General features: G+C 35.5%; 2 protein-coding genes, 1 long non-coding RNA gene and 1 other non-coding gene across 6 annotated transcripts in view; 2 read left to right on the forward strand and 2 right to left on the reverse strand.

Moving 5' to 3' along the window:
• The window catches only part of LOC108844555 (protein STRUBBELIG-RECEPTOR FAMILY 3), a 17,622-nt gene extending 16,060 nt beyond the window's left edge, over positions 1 to 1,562 (reverse strand). The window contains 5 exon segments of the mRNA XM_057006099.1: positions 853 to 927; positions 999 to 1,041; positions 1,044 to 1,127; positions 1,239 to 1,414; positions 1,517 to 1,562. Coding sequence (XP_056862079.1) covers positions 853 to 927; positions 999 to 1,041; positions 1,044 to 1,127; positions 1,239 to 1,414; positions 1,517 to 1,539 — 401 coding nt within the window. The 5' untranslated portion in view covers positions 1,540 to 1,562.
• Positions 55 to 443, reverse strand: LOC130509844 (uncharacterized). The gene is made up of 3 exons (XR_008943784.1): positions 378 to 443; positions 221 to 291; positions 55 to 137 (listed from the first exon to the last, which is right to left on the reverse strand). It is a non-coding gene; the product is annotated as an uncharacterized LOC130509844 (long non-coding RNA).
• Positions 1,563 to 5,268: 3,706 nt separating the features above from the next.
• Positions 5,269 to 5,340, forward strand: TRNAQ-CUG (transfer RNA glutamine (anticodon CUG)). The gene has a single exon. It is a non-coding gene; the product is annotated as a tRNA-Gln (tRNA).
• Positions 5,341 to 5,474: 134 nt separating this feature from the next.
• The window catches only part of LOC108832084 (protein SYM1), a 36,679-nt gene continuing 14,261 nt past the window's right edge, over positions 5,475 to 27,892 (forward strand). The window contains exons 1-7 of one of the 3 annotated variants that reach the window (XM_057006100.1): positions 5,475 to 5,915; positions 5,987 to 6,127; positions 6,198 to 6,311; positions 6,402 to 6,575; positions 6,662 to 6,777; positions 6,905 to 6,962; positions 7,055 to 7,127. In XM_057006100.1, coding sequence (XP_056862080.1) covers positions 5,574 to 5,915; positions 5,987 to 6,127; positions 6,198 to 6,311; positions 6,402 to 6,575; positions 6,662 to 6,777; positions 6,905 to 6,962; positions 7,055 to 7,078 — 969 coding nt within the window. In that variant the 5' untranslated portion in view covers positions 5,475 to 5,573 and the 3' untranslated portion in view covers positions 7,079 to 7,127. Of the gene's footprint in view, positions 5,916 to 5,986; positions 6,128 to 6,197; positions 6,312 to 6,401; positions 6,576 to 6,661; positions 6,778 to 6,904; positions 6,963 to 7,054; positions 7,134 to 27,892 lie in introns of those variants that run through there. The other 2 variants (XR_008943782.1, XR_008943783.1) reach the window with 2 other exon arrangements.

The raw sequence follows: 27,892 nt of genomic DNA on the forward strand, positions 1-27,892 counted from the left end.
AAAAAAAACATATTAAACAATAAAGACTTTTTAAAGGACTATCACAGTGTTTTGAGAGAAAGAAACATTACAAGTCATTAAGAGGAAGGTCTTGAAGAACGTCTAGAGTTCCTGACAGCTGATTGTTCTGAACATGTCTGAAACTCAGATATATCAGCTTTGGTGAAGAACCGAAACCAAGAGAGAGAGAGAATGAACACAAAAAAAAAACCAAACTTACAATGTTGTAAGAGCTAACAAACTCCCATTGAAGGAGGCAATATGCCGCTTAGATTGTTAGCTGATATATCTCTGCACAAAGAATATTAGATTACTACAAACAACCCAAAGAAAACAGTAAACTGTATCAATAAATAAAAAAAGAAGAAAAAACATACAGATTAATCAGGCTAACAAGGTTTGGGAACACATCAGGTAGCTCTCGCTGAGAGACTGTTATTATTTCAAAAACCTGAAAAAGAATAGTATGATTTTCATCAGAATATAACTACAAATATTCAGACAGATATTGGGGAAGTAAAAAAGAAAGAAAACTTAACATGTCAGTCAGAGAACTCAGTGTTCCTAGAGATTCAGGGATGGTTCCAGTGAACTGATTAGATGCAAGAGAACTGCAAAAAAAAATAAAACACCATTTATCATACAAACTGTTACAAAATCAACAAACAATTGGTAAATAAATGTGTGTATACATACAATTGCTGTAATGTAACCGGCAAACTAGAAGGTATTGCTTCCTCCTATATGATTGTTGGTGAAGTCTCTGGAGATTGAGCAAAAATAAAACGTTTCAAGAGATATGGCTTTGTCAGTAAGTATTGTCACATGTTTGTGTTGGAAAAAATGCTTTACATTGTCCTGATAGAATGGAGCCTATCTAAGTTGGTTTCCACCAAGCTCCCCTCCAAATTGGCGTCATTTAGAGTTCTGTAACCATACAAAAAAAACAGAATTAACAGAAAGAAAGAATCAATAAATAGTATGTGAAAAGAGCTTACATGCTTATAATATCAGAGCCATTGCAGAGAATGCCCTGCCAAGATCACCACATGGGTCTCCAGCAGCAGCAACCCAACGAGAGAGGCCAGGTGAACCAAGCGCAGCGAATAAGCCGTTCACTGCAGCAACTGATTCAAAAATTACAGCAATGCTGATTAGTTCTCAAGCAATATATACAGATCTCACTTATGGGATTAAAATTGAAATCTACTGAGACCAAAAAAAAAAAAGTAAATCACCATCATCAGGGTTTGTAGCAGCAAAGGAGATGGAAGGAGACAAAACCAGCAAAGACAAGAGCAGAGGAAGAAGAAGATGAAGATGAAGACAGTAGAGCTTAGATCTCTTCAATTGTTCCAAGTCAGAATGAAGTAAAACAACAAGCTTTAACCGAACAAAGACGATGTCTAGGGATCTGTAAACAAGCAGACATCAAAGAACCATCAAGAAAGCGACAAGATCCATATAACCAATCGAAGGAGAAGTTATCTCGAGAGGAGAGAGAAGGAAACTGTACTGGAAAGGTAGAGGAATCGCCATCACACGAATGGTTGGTTTGTAAAAAAACTAAAAGGGAAAGTTGCCTCTTTTTTCATTAATTACTTAAACCCCAATCCAGAAAAAAAAAATGCAAACTTTTTTTTTATTACTGAAACTAGGGGTGGGCATTTATCCGTGAAATTTGATTCGATTCGTTATCCGTTGCTATTCGATCCGAAAATTCCGAATATCCGTAAGCTTCGAAGCAAAGCAAATACTAAAATTCAATATCCGTTAATATCGAGCAAATCACAAATATTAAAATTTTGGGAATCGAATATCCGATCCGATCCGTCAATATAATAAATACATGTATATTGAATATATTTAAAATTTTAAATGTATAAAAATTATATCTAACATATGATTTGACAGATTCTATTCACATTATTACTTATATAAAAGTATTACATAAAAGGAAAAAAACATTTATGACAATTATACTTTTTTTCTTAAGTTTTTGTTATTATAATTGTTAATAAGTTTAAAATTTACAAAATATGTAGATTCACTATATCTTTTAATTTTTATCTTTTATATCATGCAAAAAAAAAATTCACAAAAAAAAAATTTGTAATCAAATTTTTAAGATTATTTGTATTAATCAAAACAATGAGATATCCGTAAGTATCCGCAAATATCCCGCAAAAATCTATTTATTTTCCGGATATCCGTTTTCCCGAATATCCGTTTTTCCGAATCAAAGCAAATCGGAAAATTAGATATCCGTAACATTCGAAGCAAATCGCAAATACCTTCAAAAACCCGGATATCCGATCCGTGCCCAGGCCTAACTGAAACAACCAGAAACTCTGGTCATGGTTTTATATATGAATTAAATGACAATGAACCAATGCTTGCTTCAGATCAGTACAAACATCCATTTTAACATTAAAAAATCAAATGTAAACTCTATTGATTAATCAATGATTTAACGCCATGATGTGTACAACTGTATCAACTTGCGTTCTTTGGTCTTTTTTTGTTTAAGAATGTAAATCCGACCAGAGACTTGTTTAAACTTTGTCCAATTTTTAGGAGCACAGTAAAAGAGAATAATTGGTTTTTTTTTGTCACTCACCGGTATGCTTGCTGACTGTCACGCGCTTTGTCAAGGCGCGTGCGGATGGAGAATAGAAGGGAGGGTGGTGAAAAGTGGCAACGGTGGAAGACAAAAGTGGCCGCAAGGAAGAAAAGGTTTAGTTGGAATTGGATCTCTCTCAACAACTGTTTTCTTGCTGCGAGTGTGGCACGTGCCCGTCACTTTCAGATGACGTCACTCATTTACACTTCTTGAGCAGCATCTCGATGTTCATCTGGAAATGTAAATAATAGTAAGACTCAATGTAAATACACACGCTACGAGGTTACTACTGTCTATACTGATCGTTGAGAGTGCCACGTTCTTACCGATTCGAAGTCGTAGATGAACTTGTTGTGTTTCTGACAAAATGAGAGTAAACAGCGCAAAAATACGGAAGAAATTATCAGACTTTCGTGAGAATAAATTACAAGATGCATAAATTTATTATAGTGAATGAATCAGTCTAGTTTTTAAATTAATACAGAACTAGATTTTGACCCGCGCTTTGAAGCGCGGGATATTTTACGATGAAAATTTTTACTAATAATTTAACAAATATTTTGGTAATTTTTAAAGAGTGCGTATTTAAAAATATTTTGTATTTAAATCAGTATTTTTAAATTCAACCCGATTGTGATTATACTGGTTAATCCGAAGATCTGACAATTCAATTTATGTTTTTAAAAATTCATATTAAAAAAATTACTAAAACCCGAGACTAACCGATTGAACTGATGGATGACCGATATGTAATCTTTGGATTTAAATTGTAATAGTTTTCATAATGTAATCTTATAATCGAAATTTTAAAGTTACATTATTGCAATTTATGAAATTATGACGTTTCTACAAAATTTTAAAGAGAAAATGATAGATATAAAATAACTAAGATTAGTTATTGTATTATTTGGAAATATTGATAGTAGTATAAAAAATATATTGTTTGGAAACATTGATAGTAGTATAAAGAAATAAGTATATTGTTTGGAAACATTGATAGTATTATAAAGAAATAAGTATATTGTTTGGAAACATGGATAGTAGTATAAAGAAAGGAATATTAGTGATTTAATGTTTAACTATAAAGTATAAAGATGTATTTAATTTAAAAACTTACAAAATAAATGTTAGGTCCAACAAAATGTTTCTGTTTTAATAAGATAGATAATATAATACATAAATGTTAATTTCATATTCTTTTTGACCTTTCTAGATTTGTTTTGATCTTCTCGTTATTTCCTTATCTTCATATTTTTCATATTCTTCATAGGTAAATTTCACGATCTCATAAAAGTTTTTAAATAAAATCCTCCTCAAATTGTCACAACTAGAGTCAGAACCGTTGCCAAGGTTGTCATGGCCAGTGGTCATGCAGAGTGGCTTGTACACCTTGGCATCATAGTTCAACCCCCCTCTCTGCTTCCTATAGTGAAGTTTTTCCCTCTACAAAAATTTAAGGACTATCGGACCAGTCCATTGTGACCCAAAAGTTGATAAAAACAAAAAAAAAAGTCACAACCGTTAAGATTTTTGGTGCCATGAACTTCAAAAACCATAATATCTGAAACTATTTAATTGTTATACAGTAAAATATAAAATATGATTAGTTTTGTAGAATAACTTTCTGAAATAAAATTTTCCAAAAATGTTTTGAAATAGTTTTTGTATGTTTATTTTGATAAATAAAACTGCAACATCAAATTATATTTGTAGCATGAAAAAAATACTTATCCTAAATTTTATATCATAACTTTTACTTTGTAAATTTTTATAATAAATAGTGATAGTTTGATAGACTAAAAGAAAATAATTCCAACGATGATTTTGGAACCATAAAAATAACCAGTTTTTATAAGTTATTTGGAATATATTAAGACCTTAAAAGAATTTTTTTTTTCAACTCAGAATGCAAAATATAAAAGAAACAATCGTCTTTTATTGGTCATATAGATGTAGAGTTATCAGTGTGGTTTACAAATTCAGTATGAATTTTTGTATGTTGATGAAAAAAAAGAGTAGTATGTTTTATATTACAATGTTAATTTTATAAAAACAAAAAATAACATACAAAAATTGAATAAAAGAAAGAGAATAATCATTTTTTCTTTTAAATATGGATATTACTGCAATTAACTGATTCTCAACTTTAGATTGGGATTATAGCAAATAAGTTCATCTAAAACAGAAAACTTTTACAGAAAAATAGTTGATAAAGGCGATAAAAACGATTCGGAAGGTGTCGATCTTTAACCTAATGATTCTGCCGTCTCTGACGGTGGAGACAAATGGCGTGATGTTGGGCATATTGGGTGGGAAGGAGGAGTGTGTTTCTGAGTAGGGCGGCGGAAGATCGAGAGATTCAGGGTTCAGAAACTAGAGTTTTGTAGTAATAATTTCAAAATATTTTTATCAGTAGATCATATAAAATAATATTTTGGAAATATGCCCTTTAGATTAGATATAGAAAATATGCCCTAAGCCAATGTTTAAGAAACTTTGGCAGTAGAATGGCTCTGGTCACCACAGAAAAAAAGTTTTCCTCCTGTTACTTTGATCGGAAAATCTTTCTCAAAACTGCTGCGTCAGTGGCCACCGCGGCGAATAACACGTTTGTTCTTAATAGCCTGAAGCGAGACATATCAATTGGTCCTATGGTCTAGTGGTCAGGACATTGGACTCTGAATCCAGTAACCCGAGTTCAAATCTCGGTAGGACCTATTTTTTTGCTCTTACTTAAGAGTCTATAAACCGGTTTTGATATGAACCGATCGTTTTATTTTAATCGAAAACCCAAATATCGTAGTAAAGTCGAGTTTGGTCACCAAACTCGGCACTTTTGTTCCGACAAAACCAACAAGAAGAGTTTTTTTTTTTGACAAACGATTTAATCCAACAAGAAGAGTTAAACTGGGAAAGACTCTTCCCTTTGAGCAAGTGCAGAAAAAAGCCCATGGCATCTCTATGCTGCTCTACCACCACCACCATCATCTTCTCCGGGAAGATTCCTCCACCGATCAGAAAGCATACTCAATTCCCCAAACTAAACCGTTTAAAGACTCAGAAACAGAGTATTACAGAGCGGAGGAGATTGATCGTTGGATCAATCATAGAAGACAGAGAAGCAATCGATGTGAAGAAGAGTGACACCTTCGATCCACAACAAGAAGAACCTAAAGAAGTAGATAGAGACTCCGATCGGCTGATGAGTCGAGGGATCAACGCAGCCATAGTTCTCGCCGCCGGCACCGTTGCAGTCACCAAGCTTCTCTCCATCGATCATGACTATTGGCATGTAAGCTTAGTGTCAAAGCTTTCTCCTTTCTGTGATTGTATTATATAACGATCGTTACTGTTCTTGTTTAGGGCTGGACTCTGTACGAGATACTTAGGTACGCACCTGAACACAACTGGGTTGCGTATGAGCAAATCCTCAAAACAAATCCAGTTCTAGCGAAGATGGCCATCAGTGGAGTTGTCTATTCTCTAGGAGATTGGATTGCACAAGTAAAATTAAAAATAAATAAAAACTACTCAGTTTTTGAGTTCTGTCTTAACCAATTTTGACTATATACAGTGTTACGAAGGAAAGCCTCTGTTTGAGTTTGATCGAACTCGTGTACTTAGATCAGGTCTTGTCGGTTTCACTCTCCATGGTTCACTCTCTCACTATTACTACCAATTCTGCGAGGTAAAACAATTAAAAGAAAAAAAATTCTATTCCTTTCCCTGTTAAGATCGGGGTTGTAATCACATTGTCTTTTTTTGTTTGTTTGACAAGGCTCTGTTTCCTTTTCAAGATTGGTGGGTTGTTCCTGCAAAAGTGGCATTTGATCAAACCGTGTGGTCAGCTATTTGGAACACTATCTACTATACTGTTTTAGGGTTATTGCGTTTCCAGTCCCCTGATAAGGTTTTCGGCGAAATCAAGACCACGTTTTGGCCAATGATTACTGTAATAGTCTCCTACTTGTCTTTTGTTTTTGAAATAATCATATAGTAAGACTTAATGTTTTAGTTGGTCTGTTTGATTTTGTGCAGGCAGGGTGGAAGCTTTGGCCATTGGCTCACTTGGTTACGTATGGTGTGATTCCTGTAGACCAAAGGCTTCTTTGGGTGGATTGTATCGAACTCATTTGGGTCACTATACTGTCTACGTGAGTCTTCCTTCATTTTTATTCTTTTGTCTCCAATCTATTTGAATAAAATTGCATGTATTCTTCATATGAAAGGAAATATTTTTTTTTTATTCTTTTTGCTAATTGTGATTTTGAATTCTTGAAGTTACTCAAATGAAAAAGCAGAGGCGCAAACAACAGGGGAAACAAACTCCACTACTGAGGTTTGTAAATGTTTCTTTTTGTTTCAAGAATCTGTCTTCAAAATTCAATCTTGAGCATTTTGGACGTTTGTCCTGAGTGTTTCTTTTCGAAGCTGTTTTGTACTTCTCAGGACTAGGACATATCTGCATGGCAGCATCAAGTTTATGAAGAACATCAAGCATAGTTTTTTTTTCTCTTATATAAATAGAAATTTAATACATGTATATATATACATTTGATTCCAAGAGAGAATGGAATCTATTGTGCAATACATCACCAGCCAATAAAACACAGATTGAACGGCACACAGTGCTGAGGCATAAGAACTAGAAGGTACAGTTTTCTCAGAAACAATATTAGAAGCTAATCTCAAGTCTTGCACCTTTCTTCGAAGAGAATCGCTGAAGCTGAACGAGTTAGTTTACGCGTGTGTAACACCTTCTAGCCCCAACCAGTTTTGGTCTCATCTGCATCAGTCTCTGTATAGTGTATTCAGTAGGTCTCATTTTCTTTGACCTGATGATGATCTAACAGTGAAATTTCTTTTGAGATGTGCTTCTCATCTTTGGCCATCATCATCCCATGTTTACATGATAGTGATGTCATGTGGTGGTGTGATGTAGATAAATATATGAGATATTTCTATATATTTATTATTGATTTATTAACTATTTTTGATAATTATCTTTATTGTTTTAAGGTTTTTATGGTTTTCTTATATAAAGCCGTTTAGGCTTAAGTTTGTATTCAGTTGATTGATTTATTAATAAAAGTTAAGAGTTTTCTTTTTGTTCCTTGTTTTCGGTAGATTATTGGTGATCTCAACGAATTTAAGAAGACATCGATCTTAGGTATTCTTAGACTAAACAAGATCTTGTGATTATCCTAGTTTTCCGGGTATTCTCAGAATTAACGGATCTCTAGTTCTATCCTTTAAAGCTTCTGCTACATCAGGTGGTATCAGAGACGCGTCTCTTTGGTTTCTCAATCGAAGAACGATTATGTATGTCATGGTGAGTATTAGCATTTATTCTATCATGGACGAAAGTTTTTTTGTTGAGAGAGAAGAGAACCATGAGATCTATCGAGAGATTTATGGTGATCCGATCTACGATATCTATGAAGATGATGTCTGTGTTGTCCGTGCAAAATTCGGGCGAGACGAGTTCTGTGCAAAATTCGGCGAGACGATTTCCGTGCAAAATCTGGGCGAGACGAGTTCCGTGCAAAATACAGACAAAATCATATCAACGGAGATTTTGTGAAGAATATTGATAATCTGATGCGTGCAAATTTTGTGCAAAACCGGATTTGTGAAGATTCATGTTATAAACAGATCCGTGCAAAAATCATGCAAAACATACTATTGAAGATTCGAGGAAGAGTTTTTCTTGGAAAAAGTTTTGGATTCAAAGACTACAAACAAGATTCGAGAACGAATCTTCTCCAATCCGGAGAGAATGATGTAGATAAATATATGAGATATTTCCATATATTTATTATTGATTTATTAACTATTTTTGATAATTATCTTTATTGTTTTGGGGTTTTGATGGTATTCTTATATAAAGTCGTTTAGGCTTAAGTTTGTATTCAGTTGATTGATTTATTAATAAAAGTTAAGAGTTTTCTCTTTGTTCCTTGTTTTCGGTAGATCATTGGTGATCTCAACGAATTTAAGAAGACATCGATCTTAGGTATTCTTAGACTAAATAAGATCTTTGTGATTATCCTAGTTTTCCGGGTATTCTCAGAATCAACGATCTCTAGTTCTGTCCTTTAAAACTTCCGCTACATCATGGTGGCGGGTCACTTTCAACATTATATCAAATAGCCTATAATGTGCCTTAAATCGTATTCTCAAACTATATATTACAGATTGCAACACGAATGTAGCACACCAAATGATCCACTAAATTCTCATTCTTGAGCTATGTTTTCTAGTTTAGTTTGTTTTTTCTTTTCTTTTTAAGTTCCGATTGTGTCAATGCTTTGATCATATGCCGTATCAATTTAGTTTACAAGTGACAGTGATTACTTAGGCTCCCAATGGTAACAGCGGGTTGGGTGATGCGGGACAAGCGGATTAGTTATTGCGGTGCGATTTTACTGCGGTTTATACATGAGAAACGCACACTGCGGAACAACTGCGGTTCGTCTAAGCGGTGCGGTTCATAACAAAATATGAATGGTAACATTATAATGAATAGTGTAACTGCGGGATACATATAATGTATTTTATATTATATACTAAAATATTAGTGATACTAATATAATTATATATATATTATAATAATATATATATATAATTATTTTAAAAAATTATATAGCTTAAATATGAATATTTTTGGATATTTCGACATAAAAATTAATATTTTTAAATTATTTGTATATTTTATTTCATAAATTTTATAAAAAACTAGTACTATATGATAGTAAATTTATAATTTTATAATTTTTAGTATGAAAAGTTAATTACTTGATATTATGTAAATGATATTTACAAATTTTTATATGATCTGAGTGTATAATGTTATATGTTGACAAATAACATATTATGTGTGATAAATAGTGTAACTTCGAATACATATAATATGTTTATATTTTACAATCTACAAAAATCAGTGATCCTAATTTAATTTTCTTAATATATAAATTTTATTTTAAAATTTACTCTTTCTGTATTTTTAAAGATCCATGTTCTACGAAAAAAATTGTTTTAAAAAGATACATTTTTTACTTTTCAATGTATTTTTTTTTTTTTTTTTGTCAGCAACATTACAGACTCATATTGACTCTGTTAACCAAACCGGAGGATCCGCATCCATGTGAACGACGTAAGACGATTGCTTTCTTGCACTGCGTGCTAGACTGTCCGCCTTTTGTTATTCGTCCTTGGTACATGAATGATCTCCGTAGTATTGAAACTACTCCTCAGACTTCTTATGTCTTCTAAATAGGTTGCAAAGGCTGGCCATTCATCTGGTTCGGAAACCATCTTCACCAATTGCGAGCAATCCGTTGCAAAAGTAACATTATACTGCCTTAAATTCCTCATACATTCCATTGACCAAATGAGAGCTTCAATCTCTGCGTGCAGTGGAGACAGCTCGCTCTTGTATTTCTTGCTCCCATCAAGCCCTCAAAACCCGGTAGAGTACTGTACCACCCCTGACCCGAGAACTTTTCCTTGTCTTTCCATGATCCATCTGAGAAACACCATCTACCTGTATTAGTTGGGACCTGTGGTGCTACTAATACAGGAGATGGGGCGGCCGGCTGAATAATAGAAGCTTGTGCTTCTGCCCAGAGTCGGGATTCAGTTTCGGCCACCTTGAGTGTATCTTGTGGATCAATATTCAAATTACTAAAAACTTTACAATTCCTTGCCTTCCAAATATACCATAATATCCATGCAAAATGATGATCATCGATTACTGGGGGAACCCGCCAGAATAGATAATCCATATTTGCAAATAATGAGTCGCACGGAAAGTGCAGTGGATTTGATGGGATCCTCGAGAGGGCCCATACTTGTACGGCTGGTGGACATTCAAAAAATACATGATTGATTGTCTCTTCATGATTTCCACATCTTGTGCAAATAGTATCTCCTTTTATCCCTCTTGCATTGAGATTCTTCATTACCGCTAGACATCCAGATAACATTTGCCATAGGAAATGTCTCATTTTAGGTGGGCATTTTATTTTCCAACAAAAAGCCTTCAAAGGTGTGATTGATGGGCCTAGTTGTGGTAAAACTCGTTCCTTATCTGGGTACACTCTTTCAATCTGGTAACCCGTTTTAACTGTGTATCTCCCATTGTTTGTAAAGTGCCAGCCATCCCGATCCATTAATAGAGTTCTGCTTAACGGGATACTTAGAATAATATCTACATCCTCAGGATCAACCAGATTCTGAAGTGCTTGAATATTCCATGTCCTTGAATTCTCATTGATGAGTGAGTCTACCATTAGGTCCGGGTAAAGATTGTGATTATTTTTATTTGCTGGTCTCGGGCGGGTGGATGGGAGCCAAGGATCATTCCATACAGAGATGGATGATCCTGATCCCACCCTTTTGATTAGTCCTTTGCTAACCAGAGATCTAGCAGAAACAATACTTCGCCATCCATAAGATGCCGAATATGATCGAATGGGTTCCAAAGGCGATGCGTTCCTGAAATATCGACCTTTGAAAACCCGGGAGAATAAAGATTGAGGTTTCTCTATTAATCTCCAAAATTGCTTTCCGAGCATGGCTGTGTTAAAATCCATGAAGTCCTTGAAACCCAAGCCTCCCTCTTCCTTGGGTGTACAAACTTTGTCCCATGATTGCCAGTGCATACCTCTAGTTGCTCCCCCTGGACTCCACCAGAATTTAGCTACTACACTCGTAAGCTTTTTTATAACAGTTTTGGGTATACGAAAGCTGGCCATGATGTGATTTGGTAAGGCTGTGACCACTGATTTTATGATCACTTCTTTTCCTCCCTTTGAGAAAAATCTGAAGGTCCATCCGTTGACTCTATTATTTAGCCTCTCTTGAACAAACCCGAAAACCTGAACTTTTGAGCCACTTAGGTTTTCGGGTATGCCCAAATAGAAGCCTATCCCTCCTTGATTTTGTATCACTAGAATATCCCGCAGTTCCTGTCTGTCCGCCTCCTGAATCTTATGTCCGAATTGAATTGATGATTTGTCAAAGTTTATTTGCTGTCCTGATACCGCCTCGTATTCCTTCAATATTCTGAGAATTGTCTGACACTCCTCTTTTTGAGCCTTACAAAAGAAAAGACTATCATCTGCGAATAGCAGATGTGATATAGATGGGCATGCCCTGGCCGCCTCGTATTACTTTTCAATGTATTATTTAATGAAAATCTGATAACTTCAAGAAAATTAATTGTGTTTATTGGATTTTTATTGGTTAAAGATTATGGAAAATTGTTATTCACAAAAATCAATGCATTTTTAATGTGATTTTTTAATATATGTGAAAAGTCTAAAATATGTATCTTTAAAAAACAGAGGAAGTATTTTATATATCTCAAATATGAAATTTAATATGCTATTACTATAATTTATAGTCAATTATTTTACTTTAAAATGAATTACTACAATATTTTTTATCTAATATATTTGAAACTATCTAATTTATTTGAGTTTTTCTAGAAATCTCAAAAACAAAATCTGATATTTAATCAGAAAAACTTGGTTTTTAATACTCTTTAATTCAAATTGACTGAAACACCGTAACCGAATGAGATCCGAATCACCTAGATATAAGTCGGTTAATTTCCAATTTTCTAGCTGAACCAAAAATTAAAATAATCGAACCAAAATCAAACCGAATTTTTGTAAGTACTAGAATAGATCCTAAATCTCTAGAACCAAAAGAACTGAACCGAAACCAGACCGATAACCTAATTAACTAAATAATACATACAGTTCGTCTAAAATTAATGATCCAAAATAAAATATGAATGGTGGCATATATAATGAATAATATAATTGGGTGATACATATAATATATTTATATTTTATAAACTAAAAGATAAATGGTATATAACTATTTAAAAATATTTTATATATATGAAATATTAATTTAATGATAATACTGAGATTTTATATCATTTAGATAAAAGTAGTTGTTTCATTTTTGTTCTTTTCTATGCTTTAATAGTTAAAACCATAATTTATTTATAATAGCATAACTTACTAACCACACCATATTAGGGCCTGACTGGTGTAACCGCAGCGGTTGCGGTTGCGGTTGCGGGAGTTTGCGGATGCGGGTGGTTGCGGTTTTAAGCGTTTTCTAGAGATTTGTACGACTGGTACAGTTGTTAGAAATTGTTGCGTTTGCGAGACTCTTATGACTGGTAAACTACCAAACACAACATTTGTTAAATAATAATTTAACAATATTTACATTTTATGTAATTATAAAAATATTAAAAATCATAATAATATGATAAATATAAAATTTATATTTATAAAATCATATTATTCAATTTTAAAAATTTATAGAAAATATTTTAGTTTTGAATTTTTATAATATAAATTGAAATATAATATGAATTCATTTTACAATTTCTATTATTTCAATTGAAAATTTTTATTGGATATTTTAGTATTATTTTTATTTATTCTGTTTTTAAAGAAAAAAAATTTACTCTCCCGCAACCGCCCGCAACCGCAAACGCTAGCTGGAACCAGCTTTTGATTTTAAGAGGTTCGGAACGGTTTGAAGCGATTTGTAGCGTTTTCTGTGATTGTTTTGAAACGCCAACAACCGCTATGAACCGCAAAAGCTGCGTTTGCGAGTGGTAGCGGGAAAACCAGTCAGCACCTTAGTGGAGTTTCTACTATAGGTGCGGTTATAGACAAAATCTCTCCCGCACTTCTTTTGAATTTTTTTAATTATTTACTTTTTTGACAAAATTAATAGCAAAAAAATGACTGAGTGGTAACACATATTTTCTCCCGCTATGCGTTCTTCTCGTCCCGCGTTTAACATTCAAGGCATGTTAACTTTTAGTATCGCTTTATAAACTCGCTAAATTATGCGCCTGTAAAGATGTAATGTAGTTTTTTTAGTGAGACACTATCACTAAACAAGTTTGGTATGTAGTAGAGAAAGTTGTTTCTCGTTTGTACCTTTTATTATCTCAGGTTCTAATATATTTCTCTTCCAAAATGTAAACAGTCACCGTAAGTTCGAGATACAGCGAGAACAGACGGCACAAAATAATTTCAAGAACAATTATCTTTTTATTAAGAATCACTGAAAAATTCTTTTACAAAGACTTGTCAAATCCGAATTACTCAACGCCACACACGGCTTGACACGGATCAATTCTTAATCTACCCTTATGAGGAACCAACTCCTGTTGATCACCTCTACAAATCACTCACTGTCTGAAACCTCAAAGCTGCTGCTATGTTTCCGTGAGAATTACAACGTCAAAAGCTCTAACCCTAATTCTAGGAAAAAGCCACAATATATATTAAATAATATTTTTCTATTATCTAATATAATATTTCCTATATTTTAGCATCACCAAATCTTCAAATCTGTGATCTAATCACGCTCCTTTAATGCATATTTCGTCAACCAAGTATATAGAAATATTCCATATCATCACATCTTGATATTTTCTTTTTATTCTTCGAAGCGTGTGTCACACACCATCCTGTGTGTGTAACACAAATACACGAACCAACACTCCACCACTGCAACAGCTTCTCAAGCTCCAAGTTCTTGAGCTTACATTCTCCCCCTTTTTCACTGAGTTTTACAACTCAAGCCTAAGAACAATATGCATCATACATACCACCAAAGTACTAACTTAAACTCCCTCTGAATTGAGTATCATCTCCCCCTGCTTGAGTGAAAAACTCTTTGAACAACTTCATGATACTTGTGGGACCATCAAAAACTCTCAATACCTTCTAGGCCATCGAACTGGTTCTTCAAACTTAGTATATTGATCACCCATTCGATTGTATGACACACTAGTATGCTCGTGTGACACACCTTTCGTAAACTTAGGATACAGATCCTTCTTAGCTATCCAAACATGTCCATATCTTCTAGGTTCCACATAACAAAAGTTCATCCTCCAAGCTCGCTCAGTCTGGTGTCTCCTTGAATAACAGAAAGCAACAGTATGTCCGGTCTTACCACAAAAAAGACAGTCATTCATTCGCTTAGCAACAATTTTGCTGTCTTGTATCTTTGGAACCACAATCTTTGCTTGAGTTTCATCCTTTTGTTCAGCTGAAACAACTGGAATTGAGCGTTTTACAAATTTGATTCCTTCATTCTTGTCAACCTCTTGTGAAGTTGTCCCTTTATAACCCAACCCCAACTGATTTTTGGAGACTGCCCAATTGACAAGATATGATCCAGACTTGCTGATCCAGTGTTCAACATTCTCACTTTCTTGTAGTTCTCAGCAAGTTGTCTTTCCAGAAGCTGACTCTTCTCAAGTTCTTGATTCAACAGTTGTTTCATCTGATGAAACTTTATTTCAGACTCTTGTTGAACTTGATTCTGCTCTGCAATAACTCTCTTAAGAGACTGAAGCTCGTTTTCATTATCATCCTCTCTCACCCTACACTTTGATTCACCCTTCGCATCAGTCCGTTCCATCTCTAGGGTGTTGACTTGATTTCAAGACAGCTTTATCCTTGATGAGCTGTAGGTTTTCGTGACTGAGTTCTGCAAATTTACCAAAGAGAACCTTATACTCAGCTAGAAAATCTGCATCTATATCACTTTCTGTATCACTGTGTGACGCATCTGAATTGGTGTGTGACACACCCGACATACGAATTTCACCCTTAGTGATGTCTTTTTGAGATCCTATAACTCCATGAAGAGACATGAAATTGAGAGCATCTTCTTTTCTCTCTGGTACTTTATCATTGCAACTTCTCTTCTTCTTCATCTTTTTGGTGTTCACACAATCTGATTTTATGTGCCCATAACCATTACATCCATTACACTTGATTTCTTTTCTCTTGAATGATGGACACTCTGTTTTGACATGCCCAATACCATGACAATTAAAACACACCACTGCCTGCCATTTATGTCTTTCTTCTTCTCTAGGCAGTCTGTCGCTGGACACCTTATTCAAAAGATTCATGGTTTCTTCAAGTTTCTGAATCACCAAGTGAATAGATTCTTCAAGCTTCTTAGCTTTCTCGATGTCTTCATCAACTGTAATTTGAGAGTCTTGAGCAGGCTTTGAACACTTAGATTCCAATTCCATCTCCTCAGCCTTTAATATCCCTACTACCTCAGCAAACTTCAGTTCATCAGTGTTCATCGTCAATGTTATCGCTGCTTTATGTGCTGCAAACTTAGTAGGCAAACATCGCAAAAACTTCTTCACCAATTTTGCATCTTCATATTTTTTACCTAAAACTTGTGATTCATTGGCTATGGAGCTGAGCTTCGCACTGAAATCTCCGATCTTCTTATCATCCCTCATCCTTATGTCTTCAAACTGTGATGCAAGCAAGTCCAATCTTATCCTCCTAACATTCGCAGTACCCTCGAAAGCATTTTGTAGTATATCCCAAGCCTCTTTAGCTGATTCACATCCCTGAATAAGCTCAAATTGCTTTGCATCTACAGAACTGAAGATTGTATCCAGTGCTTTTGCATTAAACCTTGAAAGTTTTTTCTCTGTTGCTGTCCACTTTGTCTTCAGTTTAGGTCTCTTCAAACCATCTTCTTGCATCACAAACGGTTCTTCCCATCCAGTTTGAACAACTGTCCATATATCTTCATCAGCTCCACGTAAGTTTGCTCTCATTCTTACTTTCCAATACCCATAGTTCATATCATTCAGCAGCAACATATTTTGTGCCAAAATCGCCATATTCTCTTCTCAGGATCTCACCTTGGTTCGAAGATGTCTTCTTCGTTTAGGTGTCCTGCTCTGATACCAATTGTAAGTTCGAGATACAGCGAGAACAGACGGCACAAAATAATTCCAAGAACAATTATCTCTTTATTAAGAATCACTAAAACAATCTTTTACAAAGACTTGTCAAATCCGAATTACTCAACGCCACACACGGCTTGACACAGATCAATTCTTAATCTACCCTTATGAGGAACCAACTCCTGTTGATCACCTCTACAAATCACTCACTGTCTGAAACCCCAAAGCTGCTGCTATGTTTCCGTGAGAATTACAACGTCAAAAGCTCTAACCCTAATTCTAGGAAAAAGCCACAATATATATTAAATAATATTTTCCTATTATTTAATATAATATTTCATATATTTTAGCATCACCAAATCTTCAAATCTGGGATCTAATCACGCTCCTTTAATACATATTTCATCAACCAAGTATATAGAAATATTCCATATCATCACATCTTGATATTTCCTTTTTATTTTTCGAAGCGTGTGTCACACACCATCCTGTGTGTGTAACACAAATACACGAACCAAAACTCCACCACTACAACAGCTTCTCAAGCTCCAAGTTCTTGAGCTTACAGTCACATCTTTAAACCGGTCACTTGGCAATTTATGTATCTCAGTATCTGCATAACATATTAAACTCATCCTGATATGATATCCAATTATCCACTGTCATTGTAATTCAAAAAGAAATACGATGTAGTCCACTGGTAGTCCGATACTACATCAAATTCAAAATCCAAAATTCCATCTAACAAAAAATGTAACAATTTTTTTTTTTTTTTGGTAAAAAAAATGTAACAAAGTTATCACGAGAGGTTTTGGAAGTCTTATTGGGCCTAAAGCAATTAACTGCCCTAGTTAGGGTGAAAGATAAAATAAAAGTGCAGAATACTTTAAGGCCCAAATATTTCCTCAATAAGCTGAGATATTCTTTTGTTTCGTCCTCACGCGGTCATTCCTCGAGTATGTGAATTACGCCACGTGGAAGAAATTTATCGTTACACCATCACCTTCGTTTTCAGTTCCAAATCCCGAAAGTGACCTCAGCCATATCCAGCCGCCGCATTAACCGGCCATCTAGCAATACCAACAACATTCCGGTTTTGTCCATAGAAAACCTGTTGAAAGACTTATCAAAATTGCAATTTAATTAGTTTAAAACTCTACCAATTTGCAAGTTCGGTTTGAACCGAAACATTTCGATTTATAAAAATCAAATTCTTCCATCTTGAACTCATATCTTATACTCCATCCGTTTCATAAAAATATATATTCTGAGAAATTTTTTTGTTTCAATGAGATACATTTTTTCTTATTTCTAGTACATAGCCACCGTCGGTACGGTTGTTAAATTTGTTTTTTTTTTCTTTTCTCTTTTGTCTTGTAGCTCTAGTGGCTCATTTTAATCCGATGTTTTTGACTCCGGCGACGCGCTTGTTTCACGGTGGTCGTCCGGCTTCGACTCTGGCGTCACCACCTTCTCTCTGGTGTGGACGGCCGGCTTTCGGTGGTTCTCAAGCGTTCCCAAATTCGTGTATCCAGGAGGAGATCTCGATTTTGTCTCGATCAATTCTCTGCGCTGGAAGTGGTGAAGTTGGCTGCGATTTCATGCAAGCCAAGGTGTGGCCCGGCGAAGCATCGCCCGTCTAGCGGTGGTCTTCGGCCGGAAATGACTCGCTGAGGTAGGCCTGGGCAAATTATCCGGATCCAAAGATCCGAACCGATAATTATCCGAAAAATCGGATCTCGGATCGGGTTCGGTTCTAGAAAAATACCCGGTCGGATGAGGTTTTAAAATTGGTCGGGTACCGGATCGGTTTCGGGTATATCCGGGATCCGTACGGGTATCCGAGAAATCCGAGATCCGTATAGATATTCGAAAAATCCGAGATCCGTACGGGTATCCGAGATGTAAAATTTAATATGCATCACTAGCGAATCGAACCATGAACCTCATCTTACACTTACCACATCACGTGACACTACACCAATGCATCATATAGTGTTTATATATGTATTTTAAAGTTTATATCTATATATATATATATATAATAAATTTATAAATATTAATCAGATCCGTTAATTTTTTTGTTACTTCGGATATAAGCGGATCCGAACCGGATCCGACAGGTACCGAACCGTATCCGAACCGAAATTTTAAATTATCCGAACGGTACCATTTTCACTAGTTCCGAAATATCTGAAATCCGAAACATTCGACCCGGATCCGAACCGGTAATCCGAATGCCCAGGCCTACGCTGAGGAATCCATTACCTCCAATATTGTCGTTGGGGGTGGGTTGTCGGCGGCAAGGGTGACGGAGAAGGAGTCTCCGATTGGGTTTGGTGGGAAGTCGAGAACCGGCGACTGGAAGTCTACACCGGCGTTTTCGGTGCGATGTGAAGCAGAGGTGACGCGGGTTGCGTGTGTTGGAGACGACAGACACGTGGAACGCTTACCATCGCTCTCAGACGCGTGTTTAGGTTGGCGCCGTTTCGATCTATCGGTTTGGGCTTGAGCTCTTTTGTGTTTTTTTGCCTCCTCGGGCTTTTACTTTGTTGTCGGGTTTTTGCCTTAGTTTATATCGGTTATGGGCTTTTTTCTTGGGCCTGGTTGTTTAATAAAATTAAGATGGCAAAAAAAAAAGTCCTTTTGTGGGCCCACTGACAAGCCCAGAAATCGCACGGATTCTGTAATATACTTGCCATCACTAAAGTTACTACATGGAGAAAAACAAAAAAAAAACACAAATTCCCAGAAAACTATATATTAAAAGGAAAAAAGAAGATTGGTTACGATTTTTAATTATATTGTTTTTTTTTCTTCTGATTGGGAGTAGAACTCATAACCAAGTTGGTACATTTCCACGTAATTGACATTTTTTACACGTGATGACTACCGTAGTACCGTCCAATAACGTGATACTTTTATTTTTGTTTTCATGTTCAGTAATGTGATATTAACGCATAATCATTTTTCTTTAATAGAATAGACGTTTGCCGTAAAAAAAACGCATAATTATTTTCCCAACTATTTCCAGACACCTAATTGATTAATTAATTGGCTCACTGAGTTTTTTCTTTCATTTCTTCAAGTGTCAAGTTCGCAACATCTTTAGGATGGGAAAACATTTATTTACATGGCATTTGATTAGCAGAATTTTTATCATATAGTCTAATGACGTAATGTTTTGGAATTAAAAGATAATTAGCAGAATCTTTATCATGTAGTCTAATTATAATTACTTGAACTATAGTATTATATTACAAACACTATAAAAAAACGTGATGATAGCTGCACAATTGATACAACAGTTATAAATTAGTATCTCCGCGGAATACTTATGACTGATTAACTACTGAATGTAGCTGCTGTTAAATAATAAATTAACAATATTCACATTATATATAATTACAAAAGTATTAAAATCATATAGTATAATAAATATTAAAATTATATTTATAAAACTATACTATTTTTTTTTAATTATAGATTTTTTTCCTTTAAAGTTTTAACATAAATTATAATATAATATATAAAATTTTAGTATTTCTTTTATTTCAATTTAAATTTTTATTAAATATTTTTCACTACAAGAAAACGCGTCTATAACAACGACCGGTTACGAGGAAATTATTTCCTCGTAAATTTACGTGGTTTTTACTACGAAGTTACGTAGAAATAAATATTCGTCGTAAAGGAGTTGTAAAGTTACAACGATAACGGTTCGTCGTAAATCCAATGTAATTTTACGAGACTTTTACGTGGAAAGCCCAATTCGTCGTAAACGCATTGTAAATATACGAGTGATTTACGACGAATCATGTAACCGTTGCTTTTGGTGAAAACGTGCATATAGTTTGGTTTAAAGTAACTAACTTCGTTGTAAAATCATTGTAAATTTACGTGTGATTTACAACGAATCATGTTACCGTTTTTTTTTGGTGGAAACGTGTATATAGTGGGGTTTAAATAAACTAACTTCGTTGTAAATTCGTTGTAAATAAGATTTAAAAACGATGTAAAAACGATGTAAAACCATAGTAAAGCTTTTCGTTGTAAAATCCATGTTATACCTTCGCCTACCAGATACGAAAATCGTCTATATATATGATCATTTCTCAATTCAAATAACACACAAACGAAATCAAAGAAAAAAACCAGAAAAAAGAAAAACAAATGGCTGATGGCTATAATATTTACGAGTTACGAAGTTGGATGTATTCGCATAAAGATGATTCCGGTAAAGTGACGGATGCATTTCTAAGCGGACTAGAGACATTCATGCACCAGGCGGGCTGTACACCGATCACGCAGGAAAGTGGTAAGATGTTCTGCCCTTGTCGGAAATGCAAGAATTCAAAATTTGCTCGTAGTGAAACTGTATGGAAGCACTTACTAAACAGAGGATTTACACCACAATATTATGTTTGGTATCAACATGGGGAGGGTTATGGTGGAAATGAAGCTAGTAGTAGTAATAATTTTGAGGATGCTGGTAATAGTGAAGAACCGAATCATTTGCATAATGAATCTAGTTATCATCAGGAGGAGCAGATGGTAGATCATGATAGGGTTCAAGACATGATTACTGATGCATTTTTAGAAACAACTACAACAATAACTCATGAAACTGGGAATGTAGAAGAACCTAATTTGGATGCAAAAAGGTTTTATGAAATGTTAGATGCTGCAAATCAACCAATCTACACTGGTTGTAGAGAATGTCTCTCTAAATTGTCTCTAGCAGCTAGGATGATGAACATTAAAACGGATCATAATTTACCTGAGAATTGCATGGATGCTTGGGCGGAGTTGTTCAAAGAGTATTTGCCAGAAGACAACGTGTCAGCTGAATCTTATTATGAGATTCAGAAATTGGTTTATAGTCTTGGCTTGCCTTCGGAGATGATAGATCTTTGCATCGACAACTGCATGATCTACTGGAAGGATGATGAGAAGTTAGAAGAGTGTCGATTCTGCAAGAAACCACGATTCAAGCCGCAAGGACGTGGGAGGAATAGGGTACCGTACCAAAGGATGTGGTACCTACCAATTAAAGACAGGTTAAAAAGATTATACCAATCGGAGAGGACTGCTGCATCGATGAGGTGGCATGCTGAACATGTTCAGAAGGATGGCGAGGTCGCTCACCCATCAGATGCAAGAGCGTGGAAACATTTCAACAAGGTATACTCAGATTTCGCTGAAAACATTCGGAATGTCTATCTTGGGTTATGCACTGATGGATTTAGTCCATTTGGTATGTCTGGGAGACAGTATTCTTTGTGGCCAGTTATTCTTACGCCATACAACCTGCCACCGGACATGTGCATGGAACAAAAATTTCTATTCTTGACCATATTAATCTCTGGGCCGAAGCATCCAAAATGGTCGTTGGATGTATTTCTTCAACCACTGATACAGGAGCTAAAGGAGTTGTGGTCAGAAGGGGTAAGAACTTATGATTGTTCCACGAAAACCAATTTTACGATGCAAGCAGTTCTGCTGTGGACGATAAGTGACTTTCCTGCTTATGGAATGTTGTCTGGCTGGACAACTCATGGAAGGTTATCTTGTCCATATTGTCATGGATCTACATATGCTTTTCAACTGAAGAATGGTAGAAAGAGTTATTGGTTTGATTGTCATCGTCGATTTCTTTCCATTGCCCATCCCTACAGAAGAAATAAGACATTGTTTAGGAAAAACAAAGTTGTCAGAGACAGTCCTCCTCCATATCTCACCGGCCAGCAGATCGAGGAGGACATTGATTATTACGGAGCTCAGGAAACTGTGAAGAAAGGAGGAAACTGGCATGTTCCTGGAAATATGCCTGATGGGTATGGGGGTATCTTACAATTGGCATAAGAAAAATATATTTTGGAAGCTACCTTACTGGAAAGATCTTATTTTACGCCACAACCTGGATGTGATGCATATAGAGAAGAACTTTTTTGACAACATCATGAATACAATACTGAACGTCCCAGAGAAGACAAAAGATAACAAAAAGTCAAGGATGGACATACCCGATATTTGCTCAAGAAGTGAGTTACATATCAAGAGCAATGGAAACATTCATGTTCCCATCTTTCGATTGTCATCAGAAGCGAAGTCAACTTTGTTTGACTGGGTTGCATCAGAAGTGAAGTTTTCTGATGGTTACGTTTCAAATCTGTCAAGATGTATTGAACGAGGTCAAAATTTCTCAGGAATGAAGAGTCATGATTGTCATGTGTTTATGCAACGACTACTTCCATTCGCTTTTGCTGAGCTCCTTCCAACAAATGTACATGAAGCACTTGCAGGTAAATATTAATTAATAATATACATATATATATTATGAAATGGTACTAATTTGAGTTATATTTGCAATATACAGCGATCAGAGCTTTCTTCAGAGACCTTAGCACACGGAAGAAGTCATCGAACAACTTCATGAGAACATCCCGATCATAGTGTGCAACTTAGAGAATATATTTTCTCCATCATTTTTGACGCCAAGGAACATCTAGTTGTCCACCTCCCGTACGAAGCATTACTTCGCGGATCTGTTCACAGCGGATGGATGTATCCATATGAGCGCTCTATGAAACATTTGAAGGGGAAAGCAAGAAATCTTGCAAAGGTGGAAGGTTCGATTGTGGCTGGAAGTTTGACAGCAGAAACATCTAACTTCACATCATACTACTTTGCTTCAACGGTTCGTACGAGGAAAAAAGTTCCTAGAAGATATGATGCTGGTGGAGTACCGCAATCTTATGCAGTAGACGGTGTTCCTGACATTTTCTGCCAAATTGGACGGTTTGGTGGTAAACTGAGAGAAGTATGGTGGTCCAGTGATGAGGATAAGCATAGTGCCCACACTTATATTCTGCTCAACTGCGAGGATGCTGTGATGCGTTCATTTGAAAGGTAAATAATATTCGTGTGTATTATATGATCGATATGATGTTAATTAATTATATGATATGATGCATTTGTTTAATTTGCAGCTTGTTTGTATCTCAAGTTGAAGAAGCAATACCAGGAATATCCGCAACCGAGGTGGATGCAAGGAAAGATAAGCACTTTGTCAAGTGGTTAAAAGGACAGGTAATATTAACATATTAAGTAATCTTTGGTACTATTATTGATAATGTAAAATTCTAACAGTGATGTATTAATTTGTAGGTTGATTATGACGATCCATATTATCCTGTATGGTTTCATGATTTGATCCAAGGTCCATTAGCAAAGGTCACCACATCATCTATGTACTTCACACGAGGTTTCACTTTTCATACATATGAGTATGGGAGACATCGGGCAACAAGCAACTACAGAATATGTGTGAAAGGTGAAACAGACTTTTACGGGATCTTGCAAGAGATTATTGAAGTGGAACTTCCAGGGTTGTTGAAGCTAAAATGTGTCCTCTTCAAATGCGAGTGGTTCGACCCCTTGGAGAACCGTGGTGTTCGGTTTAACAAATTTGGTGTTGTGGATATCCATTATGGGAGAAGATATAACAAATTCGAGCCTTTCATCTTAGCTTCCCAAGCCGAACAAGTTAGCTTCCTTCCATACCCTCGCCTTCGGAGTTCTGGGATAAATTGGTTAACTGCTATCAAAATTACACCTCGTGGACGGATTGTTGCTGGAGAAGAACCACCTTTGCAAGAAGAAGATGCAATCAATGAAGTTGAGGTACCTGATCAACAAACTGATGAAATTCTTTTGATCGACCCGGATAACCGTCAATATGAAGATCTTCCCGAAGATGTGACGGATGAAGCACGTGAAGATGAGTTCGATAGAAGCGATGATGATCATTGTAGTGATGTTGATGAGAACTCAAACGATTCTTCATGATGTAAAATATGTAACAAATGTTGATTTTTATTATAAGATCTTATTTTCATATGTGTATCAAATTCTATTTTATATAATATGCATTTTTTTAAAAAAAAATAGGAGTTTATGGTTTGAGTTGGAAAAAGAGGTTGAAATGTGTAAAAAATATGATAGTATAGATATGTAAGTTTGGGGTTTAGGGATTTTGATTTTCGGGGTTTTACATATTTCGTTGTAATTTCGTTGTAAAAAAAAACTGCGAGCCTGGTACTTTCCTCGTAAAACATAGGTTCGTCGTAACTTCGTTGTAAACCATGAATCAGAGTTTAGGGATTTGATTTGTGGTTTCATACAGGCGTTGTAAATTCCTCGTAAACCAAAAACGCGGGCCTGGTACTTTCGTCGTAATTAATGAAAGCACGTGTCCTCGTAAATTCGTCGTAAACTAAAACACGGGCCTGGTACTTTCCTCGTAAACCAAAAACCGCGGGGCTGGTACTTTCATCGTAAACCCAAAAAAGCGGGCCTGGTATATTCCTCGTAAAGTTACGACGAATTTACGAGGAATGTGTTTTCTATATATATGCAACGCCTCTGAACGAGGCTTCCTCGTTCATTCCTCACAAACCTCTCTCTCTTAAGGTAACTCCTCTCTCTCTCTCTCTAGTTAGTTGTTTTTATAGTTAGTTTAGGTGGTTAGTATAGGGAATTAGTTTAGAGGATTAGTTTAGGGAATTAGTTTAGGTGGTTAGTATAGGGAATTATTTTTTAAAATAATTAATTAAAAGTGTTGTGATTTTTAGTTAATTTTTTTTTTAAATAATGTAGATCATGGCTCATAGGAAAAAACCACCACCGATTTATGATGAGATGTTTGGCGACGGTGCCGGGACGTCTTCTTCCGGCGGCCGAACATCTTCTGATGCCGTTCCGGACTCTCAGACATCTCAGAGAGTTTGGAGTCCTCCTCATCCCGCACCTCAGATGGCTCCACCTCCACCTCCACCTCCTCCACCAGCAGCTCCGCAGGAGCCCAGGGGCAGATGTTCATCCAGACTTGCGGGTGCCTCCTCATGCACCATACGCAAGATATACGGTGGAGGATTTGCTTTCCCAGACTGGACGGGAGGATATGGACGTTTTGGACCCCGATAGACCGCCGGGTACTTATTGGTAAGTACATTTATAATTTAAAAATTTCAAATCATTTATATATTTTTTAATTAACAAGTTGGTTCAATTTGCAGGTTTGGGGCCAACAACCGTGTTTTCCGGAGCGTTTCACAGACGATGAAGGGATACTTAGACGGAGCTTATCCAAACTGGAGCTTGACTCCAGATCACGTCAAGACCACTTGGTTTAAACAGTTGGTTTAAACAGTTTGCGGTAATTTTTCAATTTTCTTTTTAATATTTTTTTTTATTTTTATTAATTATTAATTATTAATTATTAATTATTAATTATTAATGGTTTCATAATTTTGTTCGTTTCAGCAAAGGTGGCACTGGTCTTTAGGAATCATCGAATGGTGAAGAAGGAACTCGAGGCAAAGGCGAAGACTCGCCTTACCAACACGGTCTCAGATTGGAAGGATAAGTGGGAGATCTACGGCTATGACGGGAAGTCCATTGGGGTCACCAAGGATGTATGGGATGGCCTCATTGCCTTTTGGAATCTACCCAGCTCAATCCGGAAGGCCAACTCCTGCTCCGCTTCCCGTAGGACCAAGGATAAAGACGGGAATTTGCCTATGGTTCATACCACCGGGCAAAAACCGGAGTCATGCCATCTTTGTCCGACCTCTTCAAGATGACTCACGCCAAACCGGACGGGACTTTTGTTGATCCTGCATCCGAGAAGCTCTTCAACACTGTGGCTGCTCGGGTTGATGAGCGGGAGACACAACTCACCCAGCAGTCTCCGGATGGATTACACGTCAAATTGACGACGGAAGAGGTCGACAGGATCTTCGAGGAGGTAAAATTTAAAAGCTAGTTTAAATTAATTTTACTATTTCAACAATATTAACTATTTAATATTATTTTTTGTAGGTCGCTCCAAGAAAGAAGGACCGGACGGTGGGAATCGGTTCTGTTAACGAAGTCGCAAGGGCGACTTCGTCATACTCTTCGAGACGGGCCCAAGAGACTTCTCAGATGCAGGCTCGATTGGATACCCAGCAGGAGCGTTTAGACTCTCTCGAGAACATGTTGGATATTATGGCGATGGGGAACCCGACCATGCAGAGAGCGTTGGCGGCCAGACGAAAAGCTCTCGGGATGCAACAACGGGATCCCGAATCTACCGATCCAGTGGGGAGCGGGAACGAGCGGAGAGGGACCGAGCGGGAACGACTACTTTGATGATGTATCGCTCCCGTAGTTTTTTATTTTTATAATTTTGTTTTGTAAAATATTAAAACTTAAATTTTATTTATGAAATGTTTATTTTCTAAACAATTGTTTTTTTATTATTTGAAATTTTAATTTTTATAATTTCCAATTTTATTATAAATAAAAGTAAAATAATAAATGAAATTAATATAATAAATAAACAAACGATGTAAATTCGTCGTAAAATTTACAACGAATTTACATCGAAGAGGTCGTAAATACGATGTAAACAATTACATCGATTTTACAACGACGGACATGTAAAGTCGTCGTAAATTTTACAACGAATTTACATCGAATATTTACGTGTCTTTTACATCGAAATATTTACAACTCCTTTACGACGAACCTTTACGAGTTAGTTACAACGAGTGTTTACGTGGTCATTACGACGAAAGCTTTCCTTCTCGTTTACGACAAATTCATTTACTCGTAAACGTTACGTGGCGTTTACGACGAATCTTCCTTTACGACGGACGATTAACAACGAAACGCGTTTTGAGGTAAATTCGTCGTAATTCCTTTTTTACAACGGATTTACAACGAATAGCGCCCTAATAAATAATATATTTTCTTGTAGTGTTTATTTATACTTTTATTTTCAAAAGTTAAAAACTTATCCCCTGCAACTGCAAACGCTAAATAGAACCAACTTTTGATTATAAGAGGTTTAGAGCGGTTTGAAGCGATTTATATCATTTTCTGTGATTGTTTCAAAATCTTGACAACCGCTACCAACCGCAAAAATCGCGTTTGCGGGTGATTGCAAAGAAACTAGTTATGCTCTTAATTTATATAGCTATAATATAATTTAATCTATATAATTATTTACATAGTTTTTATATATATTAGTTAACTTTATTTATATATTCAATATTCTATTTTTTCTACGATGCCACAAGCAATTAGGAAGTTCTTTTTTTGGTCAAACTTCTAACCCACATATTAAAAATATTTAAGAAAATATATTTATACTTTTTTGCTTGATTAATATTTATTTATAAATAGGTATATATCTTTATTTTTACCTTTATAGTAGAAAATATTATTTCTTGATAACAACATATACATATATATGAATTATCTTATGTTCCAAAAATATGTTTTTATTTTTGACAATTTCATTAGATTAATTTATAATAAATTATCTAACAACATATATAAGAGTTATCTTATTTTTTAAAAATATATTTTTTTTAACAATTTAAAAATATTTATTTATATTGTAATTTTTATATATCAGTCATGTAATAGAA

Source organism: Raphanus sativus, chromosome 3, assembly GCF_000801105.2.
Source record: "Raphanus sativus cultivar WK10039 chromosome 3, ASM80110v3, whole genome shotgun sequence".
Classification (NCBI taxonomy): domain Eukaryota; kingdom Viridiplantae; phylum Streptophyta; class Magnoliopsida; order Brassicales; family Brassicaceae; genus Raphanus; species Raphanus sativus.